At 46.3% G+C, this 12,444-nt stretch overlaps 1 protein-coding gene across 5 annotated transcripts in view; it reads left to right on the top strand.

The window, feature by feature from the left end:
- The window catches only part of TRRAP (transformation/transcription domain associated protein), a 252,240-nt gene that overhangs the window by 188,775 nt on the left and 51,021 nt on the right, over nucleotides 1-12,444 (top strand). For all 5 annotated transcript variants that reach the window (XM_029576431.1, XM_029576433.1, XM_029576429.1 and 2 more), the window contains one exon: nucleotides 12,038-12,263. In XM_029576431.1, the coding sequence (XP_029432291.1) occupies nucleotides 12,038-12,263 (226 nt within the window). The remainder of the gene's footprint in view (nucleotides 1-12,037; nucleotides 12,264-12,444) is intronic.

Below are 12,444 nucleotides of genomic sequence, written 5' to 3'. Positions count from 1 at the left end.
ATAAGAAGGCTTGACCTTTATCGAGGCCCAGGATGAGGTAATCTGTTAAGGAGATGAGGAGGGACTCCGTGCTTAGTGTTTTGCGGAATCCGTATTGTGATGGGGATAGGAGGTTATTTTCTTCAATGTAGTTTGAGAGTCGGGTGTTCACCAATTTCTCCATAATCTTGGCTATGAAGGGGAGGTTGGCGATCGGTCTGTAGTTGTTTGGGTCATTAGGATCTAGATTAGGTTTCTTGAGTAGTGGTTTGAATGGAATTCATAACGCATGGAATGGAATTCCATGGTAGTAGTGGTTTGAATGGAATTCATAACATGGAATTCATAACGCATCAAGACATTAGTACGACATTAAATTAACATAATGCACCACGTGACCTGTCGTGTTGTGTAGGGTACACACAGGGATTTATTTTTTTCTTGGCAAAACTGGCTGCTCAAACCCTCTTCTTCCTTGGTGGAACCCCTGAAAGTGACGGAATATTTCATATTTCACTGTGAACTTGTGCACCAGAAATACGCACAACTAAAAAAAAGCACATGGCCCAAAAATAGGAATCTGCTTGCAACCTATAGAAAATCCATGTACGATTTATGATTTAATTTGCGATGCGCTGAAAGCATTCCTATTTGAGCTTCAGCTTTCCTTGCAAAGCAGAAATGTATTTACAGTTGGGCACCAAGGACAGATGATTCTTGCGAATGCTTTAGTGCGGTATTGAACTTGACATGCTGCGGAATTCCTGGTGAAATGTTCGGGGAAGTCAGAACAGCCGCCCCTCGGGGAGCGAGAGAGCCTTGGGTTGCCTTTGCCCCAAGCACCGTTCATATCCCTCTTGTAGAAAAAAGCCCTGTCGAGCAATTGAAGTTGGCATCTTTGCTCTCTCTGTCTGTAGGATCAGCAGGGGAGAGGATGAGCAGCTTCTTGAGAACATCACTAAGCCATGATGTAAAAGCAGGTGATCTGACGGGATTCTCTTTAGAAAAGCTTCCGGCAGTTGATAGGACCTGCACATCTTGTGCACATTATGCATTGTATGTTGGCCTCTGAGGCAAGCAGTTGCATGACAGCAGATAATACAAGTTGTGAACCATGGGATTAAATTTAATAGATGAAGGCAACAGGGGAAGGAAACAGCGGGCAACGTTTGGTGTGCCCGCTGATTCCCTGAAAAATACAGGGAACAAAAATATGGCAAATAGTGTTGAATTCATAACTTCTTTTTGATAAATCTGAGTGTGTGTAGGTTTTGTCTGTAGCCCTTATGAATAGTGTAGTCACTGGGGATCTTACTATGTTAGACAGCTCTTGTGACTTTAACCTTTTTTAATTCCCTTTCTAATTTTAGTTTCTGATTAAAAGTGCAGTTGTCTGTTCTCACTTATTTAGATATAGATATGTACATAAGCTAGGACTAATAAATCATACATCCTCTTATCTGTCATATTCACTTCTTGGTCTAGGAATAAGAAAAATAATATACCAATCAGACTTAATATATTAGGAAAATAGATGTTTTCAGAAATTAAAACTGTACTTTCAGATAGGACATGAAGCAAAGTATCTAACCCTCCTTGCCAAGCGAGTATTTGTGCGATTGTCTTTTCAAGTGCTCCAGTTATCTAGAGTGAATAATTGAAATTTTGAAAAAAAAAAAATCGTGATGTCTTTCTCATTGTGCAAAAAGCTTTACTTTGGTTTATGTAGAAAAATGATTTTTCATGATGTGAAAGTTGTAATACAAGTGCGCTGATGCTTTGCTAATAACCTCAGCTAGTAGATGATGGGTTCCAGTGCTTATCGCAGTGTCCTAGAAGCCAGGATTACTCCTGGGAGTCACGATTTGAAATCCTATTCTCCCATTGACTCTGAAAAGCAAGTCACGTTAGCTGTTTGCATATCTTTTTACCCAGCTTTTATCTTGTCTCCCCTTTAGAAGGGACCACTTAGTGAGGCATCAGAATTGGTACCCAGACATTCCACCGCAGGGGAGGCTGTATTTATGCTTCTGAAGTATTAAATTGCAATTCATATTGGGACCTAGTTTGTGTGACGGTCGCGACGATAATCCAGATTGGTAATAGTAGTTGTAACAGAAATGAAGTTCCAGAGTCATGATATGAAACTGGAAACGTGGGGAGTGGAAAGAAGTGTGAGGAGATACATGAGAGGATAGTGGACGCATGGACTAGCCTACCAGCAGATGTGGCAGCAACAAGGGAAGGGGTGGCCTAGTGCTTAGGACAGCAGGGCTGTAAAGCAGGGTTCAAATCCCACCGCTGCTCCTTGTGGCCTAACCAAGTCACTTCACCCTCCAATGCTTAGGTACAAACTTAGGAGGTAACTTTCAAAAGGAGTTTACACACATCAATGGACTTTTCAAACTAGCTATTTTCGTGCGTGCAACTCCTTTGAAAATTCACTCCACAGAGCTGAATTTTCGAAAGATTTTGCGCATGTAATTGGACTTTGGAAAATCGCTACGATAGGTTAGGGCTGTTCAGCTTGGAGAAGAGATGGCTGAGGGGGGATATGATCGAAGTCTTTAAGATCATGAGAGGTCTTGAATGAGTAGATGTGAATCGGTTATTTACAGTTTCGAATAATTGAAGGACTAGGGGGCATTCCATGAAGTTAGCAAGTAGCACATTTAAGACTAATTGGAGAAAATTCTTTTTCACTCAATGCACAATAAAGCTCTGGAATTTGTTGCCAGAGGATGTGGTTAGTGCAGTTAGGGGCGGATTTTAAGAGCCCTGCTCGCGTAAATCTGCCCGGATTTACGCGAGCAGGGCCCTGCGCGCCGGTGCGCCTATTTTACATAGGCCTACCGGCGCGCGCAGAGCCCCGGGACTCGCGTAAGTCCCGGGGTTCTCCGAGGGGGGCGTGTCGGGGGCGGTCCCGGTCGTCGCGGCGTTTTTGGGGCGTGTCGGCAGCGTTTTGGGGGCGGGTACGGGGGCGTGGCTACGGCCCGGGGCGGTCCGGGGGTGTGGCTGCGCCCTCTGTACCCGCCCCCAGGTCGCGGCCCGGCGCGCAAGAGGCCCGCTGGCGCGCGGGGATTTACGCCTCCCTCTGGGAGGCGTAAATCCCCCGACAAAGGTAAGGTGGGGGCTTAGACAGGGCCGGGTGGGTGGGTTAGGGAGGGGAAGGTGAGGGGAGGGCAAAAGGAAGTTCCCTCCGAGGCCGCTCCGATTTCGGAGCGGCCTTGGAGGGAATGGGGGTAGGCTGCGCGGCTCGGCGCGCACCGGCTATACAAAATCGATAGCCTTGCGCGCGCCGATCCAGGTTTTTAGCAGATACGCGCGGCTCCGCGCGTATCTACTAAAATCCAGCTTTCTTTTGTTTGAGCCTGGAGCGCAAACAAAAGTAGGCCTATTCGCGGAGTATGAAAATCCGCCCCTTAGTGTAGCTGGGTTCAAAAAAGGTTTGGATAAGTTCTTGGAGGAGAAGTCCATTAATGGCTATTAATCAAGTTTACTTAGGGAATAGCCACTGCTATTAATTGCATCAGTAGCATGGGATCTTCTTAGTGTTTGGGTAATTGCCAGGTTCTTGTGGCCTGGTTTGGCCTCTGTTGGAAACAGGATGCTGGGCTTGATGGACCCTTGGTCTGACTCAGCATGGCAATTTCTTATGTTCTTACTTTTACGCGAATAACTCTTGAAAAATCACTCTTCAGTTTGTAATCCCTCTGGGGTTAGGGACATACCTACAGTACCTGAATCTAATCCACTTTGAAGTATCAGAAAGGAGAATATAAATGTAAATAAGCGACAGAATTCAATCGTGCTTAGGAAGGCATTGTTGAGACATGGAAAGAGAGATGGTGGGGTTTGAGTGGAATTGTCCACCACATTGTCTGAATCAGTTGATGAAGAAGTTTCTTCTTACAAAACTATATTCTTTGCAGCCTTGGATACTCTTACCCATCCTGTAAGGCTCACTAGCCTCCAGTATTGGCTCACATCTAGAATTTGCTACCTATATTCCTGCACCCACTCTGCAAAACGTCTCTGGCTAAAATCCTGTGCCCATGCAGACTTCCTGCATTTCAAATTTATGCTGACCACCAGTCTGCTGTTGCACTAGCCAAACAAGACTTCTCTGTCCATCTGACAAACTCTCTTACATCCAGCCCTTGCCGTCTCTTCACCACACTCAATTCCCTCCTCAAACTTCCTTCACTTCTTCCTTCCCTTCACTCTCTGTCCAAACTATGGCTAACTACTTCCACGTCAAGATTCACAAAATTAGCCTTGAGTTCTCACTTATGTCACCTTCACCTGCCTCTCCCCCTACCCTTCCCCTAACCTCCACCACTCTCTCCTCCTTTCCTGAAGTCAGTCACAATGGAGGAAACTGCTCATCTTCTCTCTTCCTCCAAACCCACTACTTATTTCTCTGACCCTGTCCCCAGTTCCATCTCCATTGCAGACATCCCTTCCATGTGTCACATCCTCAGTCTATCACTCTCCACTACTACTGTTCCTACTGCCTTCAAGTGTGCTGAGATCATACCACTCCTTAAAAAACCCACACTGGTTCCTATCTATCCTGCCAACTATTGTCCCATCTCCCTTCTGCCTCTAACCTACTTGAACATGCTGTTCACTGCAGCTGTCTTGACTTTTACATCTCAAGCCATTCTTTATCCACTCCAGTTTGGTTTTCACCCTCTACATTCAACTGAAACAGCCCTTGCCAAAGTTTCCAATGACCTGTTTATGGCTAAAGCCAAAGCTCTTTACTCTGTCCTTATCCTCCTTGACCTATCTGCTGCTTTTGACACTGTTGATCACCATCTACTCCTTGATACTCTGTCCTTCCATGGTTCTCTTCTTACCACTCCCATTGCACTTTTAGCGTTTCCTGTGGTGGTTCCTCCTCTACTACCATTCCATTATCAATTGGCGTGCCTCAGGGTTCTGTCCTAGACCCTCTTCTCTTCTCCCTATCTACTAACTCCCTTGGTACTCTGATTTTCTTTCATGGATTTCAATACCATTTTTATGCTGATGATGACCAGATACACCGTTCTACACCAGATATTTCATCAGTAATCCAGGCCCTGATCTTGGCCTGCTTGTCTGACATTGCTGCCTGCATGTTCTGCCAGCATCTTAAACTCAACCTGGCCAAGACAGAGTTCTTTTCTTTCCCCCTAAGCCAACCTCCCCTCTTCCTTCTTTCTCTATTTTTGTTGGTAATATAATCACCCTCCCAGTTCCTTCAGCCTATAACCTAAGAGTCCTCTTTGACTCATCTCTCTCCTTCCCTGCGCATATCCAAAACTCTGTTAAAATGTGCCATTTTTTCCTCTGTTACATCACCAAAATCTGTCTCATCCTTTCTGAACACACTATCAGAAGCCTTTTCCACTCTCTTATCCGCTTAGACTATTGCAACTTGCTTCTCACAGGTCTCCCAGCGAGCGAGCTCTCTCTTCACTACAATCTATTCTAAATTCAGCTGCCCAGCTTATCTTTCGCCAAAGTCGTACATTCACTTAACCCCTCTTCTGAAGTTTAAGGGTAGTAGCTGGGCATCCAAATAGTCACTGCATTCTGCTCACACATACAGCTCAAGCTTCTCTTTCTCACCTGCTCTTTCTCCCTTCACTCTGCAGCACTTCACTACCCTCTCCTCTTTTCTCTCTACACCCTTCCTCGTGCACTCTGCTCATTAGTCATTCCTATCTGTGCCTTTCTTCTCTACTGCCAAGTTCTGACTCTGTGCTTTCCCACCTGGCTGTGCCGTGTGCTTGGAATAGTCTTCCTGAACTTGTGAGACATGCTCTCGCCGTGTTTAAATCCTATCTAAAGATCCACCTTTTTGAGGCTGCTTTTAAAATAGAAGATGTAACGAGGCCCATTAAAAGACCAAAGATAAGAAAAATGTAAGAAAGATTGGGACATATCCATGCAGTAGCTCAGATGAAGAAAGACAGGAGAGGGCTTCACAAGGCAGCGCGTGCGAGTGGAACTCGCGCATGTGTTCAATAAGGTTTTTTTTTTTTTACTGAGCTCTGAGAGCTGGGTCAGTGTTGGTGCCATTGGATGATGTTACAGCTAATTCATGCCTGCTTGTTGACAGAGAAGCTTACCAAAATAGTCATTTTCTGATAATCGCCCTGGTTCTGCTCATGTCCATGTTTTACATTTTGGGAGAAGGTAGTGCATCTAGATTCTGAAAGCCTAGTTAAAAACGGCACAGCACGGTTTGTGCTTTACTGTTTTTATAAAGTGACTCTTTTTTTTTTTTTTGACTCGATGGCTTATTTTACATTTGCTATGGGGAATGCTGCTAGTAAACTGCAGAATTCAATTCTTGGGGCTAGAGATACGCCGTTGGACAGGAGGTGGCAGGCGCAAACTCCATGTACACAGCGGCGTTAATAGTTGCCAAGGTAAACATTCACAGCTGAACACTGATGAGATTTATTCGTTGCAGATTTTACGCTTGTGGTTATTCTATCATGTTTTCATTTAAAAAGATAACGTCAAGGTGGCTTTGTTCAAGAGCTTGAAAAAATGGTTCTTCTCCTAAGTTCCTAGACCTTAAATTCCTATCTGCTTTTCATCAGAAGGCGTGACATTGAACTCTGCTGGTCTTTTAGGTGCATGGTGCCAAGCTGCATATCACAGGCAACAGTTTGTGAAATGCACACTGGTTTGTCATCTTCCCACTTCTGAGTATGGGTTTCAATTTAATAGAAATATTTTCTGTTACACCTGGATGTGCGCACACCTTTTTTGATAGATTTCTTTTTTTTTTTTGCCTATTCCTAAAATTTCAAAATTTATCTTGAAATGGCAAGGAAATGGCAGCACATTAATTTTATGTATTATGCAGTAAAATAAGTATTGGGCAAGCAAAAGAAAATGTCGCAAGACCAGTCAAGGAGGTTTCCACTAACTCTCCTGATAAGTGCATGACTTTTGGGCAACGCTGCTTTGTATTCTCCGAGGTCAAGCAGGATGGTAGTCCTGACACATGGATGGTAGTCCTGACACATGGGTGACATCATCAGATGGAGCCCCGATGCGGAAAACTTTGTCAGAGTTTCTAGAAATTGACTAGGCACACTGAGCATGCCCAGCATGTTCTATACCACGAGTCCACATGCAGGGTACCTCTTCAGTCTCTTTTCCGTGGTGTGATTGAGCTCACTTGGTGTTTTTAGCCTTGTAGAAAACCTTTTTGCCCTTCATGGTATTTTTTCTTCAATCCATCACCAAGTCCCTCTTGGTGCCTTCCTGTAGTGTCCCTAGTCAGGGTTTTCGGAATTTTGGGTGTTTCCTTTCGCCCTCAACCTAAAGGACACATGCATATAGTGAGTGTTGCCGTTTGGGTTTGCGTCCTCCCCCCACAGGTCTTCACAAAATACCCATCTCGGCCCATCACCTCAATTGGACTTCATAGGATCCCTGCTAGACACGGCTCAGGCCAAGGTCTTTCTGCCCCGCCAGAGGGCAGTTACCATGGCAACTATTGCGGCAGAGCCAGCAAGTGTCAGCCTGGCACATGTTGAGGCTGTTGGGTCATATGGCCACAACCGTCCATGTTACTCCCTTGGCATGTTTACACATGCACAGAGCCCAATGGACCAAGAGGTCACAGTGGCACCAGGCCACTCAGAGCCTCCAGGATTGCATCTGAGTCACCCCGTCTCTTCAGGACTTGTTCTGGTGGCAGGTACTTTCCAATCTGGAACAGGAGATCTCGTTTCAGTCTCCCCATTCAAATTGTCCTAACCATGGATGCATCTACCCTGGAGTGGGGAGCTCATGCAGATGGGCTCAGTACTCAGCTCAGGAAAGTTCTTGTCAAATCAACTTTCTGGAGCTTCGGGTGATCAGGTACACACTATGGGCTTTTAGAGATCGACCGTCCAACAAAGTTGTCCTGATCCAGACCGACAACCTGGTAGCTATGTGGTATGGGTATGTCAACAAGCAGGGAGGCACAGAATCGTATCTCTTGTGTTAGGAAGCATTCCAGGTCAGGTTATGGGCCCTGTCCCATGGGATGGTGCTCAGGGCCATGTACTTAGCCGGGATGGGAACTTGGTAGCGGACAGGCTGAGTCGATTCTTCTGAACCCATGAGTGGCCCCTGGACCAGCGGGTACAAAATTGGATTTTCAGCTTCTGTGGGAGCCCGGACATAGGTCTGTTTGCATTCCCCTGCAACAAGAAGGTGCCTCGGTTCTACTCCTTGCAAAGGACAGGTGGCAAACCAGCCACAGACACCCTCATCTGTCATTGAAGCAAGGGTCTTCTGTATACGTATCCTTCGATTCCCTTCGTGGCAAGGGCTCTTTAAGCTTCGTGAGGACAAAGGGACTGTGATTTTCATTGGCCGAGACAGGTCTGGTTTCCACTCCTTCAGGAGTTGTTCATCCGGAAACCAATCAGTCTGGGGACTTCCCCAGATCTCATCACGCAAGAGTAAGGCAAGCTGTGGCATCCCAACCTCCAGGCCCTGTCGCTCACAGCCTGGATGTTGAGAGGTTAATTCTTCAGCTGCTTGATCTTTCATAGGATGTGTCTCGGGTCATGTTGGCTTCTAGAAAGCCTTCCACTAGACTGAAGTCGAGGAGGTTTTCCATGTGATGTGAGCTGAAGACCCCAGATCCATTCTCCTGCCCCACACAAAAATTGCTTGATTACCTTCTACACCTATCAGAGGCTGGCTTAAAAACCAACTCTGTTAGAGTTCATCTTAGTGCAGTTGGCTCATACCACCATAGTGTAGATGGTATGCCCATCTCTGTACAGCCTATAGCTGTAAGTATCATGAGCGGCCTGCTTCAATTGAAGCCTCCCCTAAGGCCTCCCGCTGTCTTGAGACCCTAACGTGGTGTTAACTCAGCTGATGAAAGCTCCTTTTGAGGTGCTACGCACCTGTGACCTGAAGTACCTGACCTGGAAGTTCATATTTTTGGAGGCGGTCCAGGCTTTAGTGACTTTATCCACCTTATACTAAGCTCTATCTGTGGTCTTGTGAACCCTATGTTCCTGCCTAAGCTGCTGACAAAATTCTGTAGGAATGTTACAAAATTATTCCCCAAATGTCTGCCTAGATGTCAGCCATGTTTATTCTCTGTTCATTGCAAGTATGAAATTATCTTGTGTCGTATAATGAAAACAGGAAGCAAATTAAATTGTTAATAGTGACCCACAGCACTATAGTGTCTGAAACCAGAAAGGTTTTTGTTTGCTTTATGGAACAGGTCTCGAAAAGAGAGAAATTAAAATTTCTGATGTCATCGCGTTGATGGGTGCCCATCTCATAAACGATTGCACCCTGAGAGTATATCAGGTGGCCCACCGAGAAGTTGTGTTACTAGGGGTGTTATAATGCAGGTGTACTTTAGTCTCTGTAGCGTGGACTTCTCAGACTGCTAGATGCGTGCTTTAAACGAACCTCCGTTTAATCATGCAGTACCATGCTCATTTGCTATCAATCATTTAACCAATTAAGCAGTATCATCTCCGCATGAACACTTAACAGTATAGCTGCTAGGATTTCACCTAAGTATGACATCCTTCTTCTTCTTGATTTCGTACTTTATCTCACCTTTCCAATTTATTCTCCACAAACTCCATCTAATTCCCTTCCCACCCTTTTTTTCACACACTGTCGCTCTGAACAGGTGCTGCGGAACTTAGGCCCGATCTCCCCTTGCACAAATCTCGACCTTGGCCCTTCCACTTCCCCGTTTCAAGCCCCAGTGCGTTGCTTTCTCTCCACCGGTGAAACCATCTCGTGTGGCAGCAGAACAGCGGGCATCCGTACAGAGATGCAGAAAATGTATTTGGCAAGCAGGTATTCTGTGTATGAATTGCATTGATTCTCACGCTGCATTGCCACAAGAATAAGGACCATGCCGTGAAATCAACATTATTTTTGCTTGACTCTGTTTAATGAACGAGTGGAAACAAAGCAGCAAGAGAGGAACTCAAACATCACTGTATTCAGTCATCAGCTTTTGGAATCAAGGTTAATCGTTGGTGTATAAACTGGGGTTAGACTCAGTAAATCGGTGGTTTTCGATCTTTTATTTATTTATTGGTTAAGGAGCCCTATTATATTTTCTTGTGAAATTCTGTGGGACCCCCAACTCTCCTTCCCTCCCTCTGTAGACATAAAATTGTGTGGAACCCCATAGAGATGCTCATGCAACCCCATTTGAAAAACACTGCACTGGTGGGTCCCAGAAGATGTCCTGCTAGGAGACTTGGGGACAATGTCGGGAAATATTTTTTCATTGAAAGGGTGCTGGAATACCTTCCCAGAACGGGTGATGAAGGCTGAAATGGTAGCAGACTTTAAAAAAAAAAAAAAAAGACATGGGATAAATGCAGGAGATCATTATTTTCAAAAAGTGAAGGGATAACGGGAAGCATGAACTAGTATCAGCACAGGCCACGAGGTAACCTGCATGGAAAGGTGGTAATGAGCCTAACAGCAGTGGTATGACCTCATCGGACTGCTAAGAAGGCACTGGGGTAACGCATGTGGCGTGGCCAGCGTTAAAGCCCATGCATCATTGAGCTTGGGGAGGCTGGATGTTTTGGCTCAATGGCGCTGCTGGTTTGGGCTGCTCCGCGGTTTGTTGGATAGCTCGGTGCTATCACATGGAGAGGGAACTGGGTATTGGATTAAGTGCTGGTCTTGTTTGAATTGATGAGAAACACAACAGCGCCTCAAATGGCCTCCTAGCGGAAGTGGTGGAGGCCAGGACGTTAGCAGATTCTCAGACTGATATGGAGGGTAGTGATAGGAAATGGGTTGGAGTGGGAGAAACTGTGGCCAATCTGATCTTTTTCTGCAGTTGTGATCATTGAAGCAGGGTAATCGGAAGTTCGAAACCAGAAAGCAGATTGTAAATGCAACAAATACAGCAGCACATCTGCACCATTAAACATAGGAAAAGCAGCAGGTTTTGGATTTGAATTTTAAAGCAGGTCCTAAGATTTTTTTTGTTCTTACCCTTGAAGTGGCTTCTGATTGGCAAAGTTTGGGAACTGTTGTTTAAAAAGTGACTTTTCAGGTCATGTAAACGAAAATAAGTGCTTATAAGAGGGAATGTACACTTTGGCAGTAAGAAGAGTCTTTTGCCAGGTGCAGATTATAAACATAGTGAACATGCCTGGCATTTTTTGCATTTATGATTCAGATTCTGCTTTAGCCCTACCATCTAAAAAAACCCCAAACTAGAGTGGTTTTCATGGCAAAATAGCTGCTGGAAAAGGCCTTCCTCTGCTCATCTAACCGTTTATATCCCGACCAGTGTGCCCATGGCACTGGTGTGCCTCCAGGGCTGATCAGGTGTGCCATGGAGAGCCCGGGCCTAGCTCTCCACACCTCTCAGCGGCACGAGCATAGGCAGTCGGTGGCCAGCATGCCGGCTGTCTGCAGCGCTCCTTTCAGTCCTTCCAGCCTCTGGGGGGGTCTTAATGGCAGGCTGAGTGAGATGGGGGGAGAGCTTGCCCCCCAGCCTTGGATGCGACTCGGTGAAGGAGCCCTGGCAGCCGCTTTCAGCAATCAGGGTTTAACGGAGCCAGCCGCCCGCCCCGCGCTGACCCCTCTCTCCTGCCACCTGTACAGGGAGGGAGCCGACCCGTTCTCTGGGTTTGTTCATGAGCATCTCCGCCCCTCTCGCTTTAACCTCTGTTTTAAAATTTGGAAGAGAGCCTGACGGGGGCTTGCATTGCGCCCTCAGCCCTTCTTTTGGCCCCGTTTCTTTCCATATCTGCACAGCCTGCGAAGGGGGAGGCTGGGGCACCACACGAGATTTTTGTTAACGTAGATGTGCCTCGGGGCTTGAAGAGGTTGGGAAACGCTGATCTAATTTGACATTTTTTTTTCCCCCCACGAACGCTAAATTCATTGCTTTGAAAATCAGAAATTACAAAGCGTAACCGTGTGCGATGAAGTCTGGTTTTATTGCGCGAGCTGTTGGAAAAGCGAGTTTTTGAAGGGTCTTCAGCTTTCTGTGGTTTTGTTTTGGTTTTTTTTTGGGTTGCAGACTTCGACTTCAGCGTGCCGGGCTCCATGAAACTCCACAATCTTATCTCTAAGCTGAAGAAGTGGATCAAGATCCTGGAGGCGAAGACCAAGCAGCTGCCGAAGTTCTTCCTGATCGAGGAGAAGTGCCGTTTCCTCAGCAACTTCTCCGCCCAGACAGCGGAGGTGGAGATCCCCGGAGAGTTCCTCATGCCCAAGCCCACGCATTACTACATCAAGATTGCCAGGTAAACCCCGGGGGGGAGGAGCTGGACGTCCGCGCAAGGCGGCGCTGCTGAAAGAACGAGCTTCTCCCGAAAGCAGTTGGCGGCCCGGTGGTCCCCGTGGCTTTCCCTGGCGATAGCAGCGCGGGCTGACGTGCCCTTTCACTGTGAGAGCCGGGGGGGGGCTCGGCGTGATTCGTTTCTA

The sequence above is a fragment of the Rhinatrema bivittatum genome, chromosome 14 (assembly GCF_901001135.1).
Source record: "Rhinatrema bivittatum chromosome 14, aRhiBiv1.1, whole genome shotgun sequence".
NCBI classification, from domain to species: domain Eukaryota; kingdom Metazoa; phylum Chordata; class Amphibia; order Gymnophiona; family Rhinatrematidae; genus Rhinatrema; species Rhinatrema bivittatum.
Note: the sequence above shows the minus strand (reverse complement) of the source record. Positions and strands in the feature narration are given on the sequence as shown.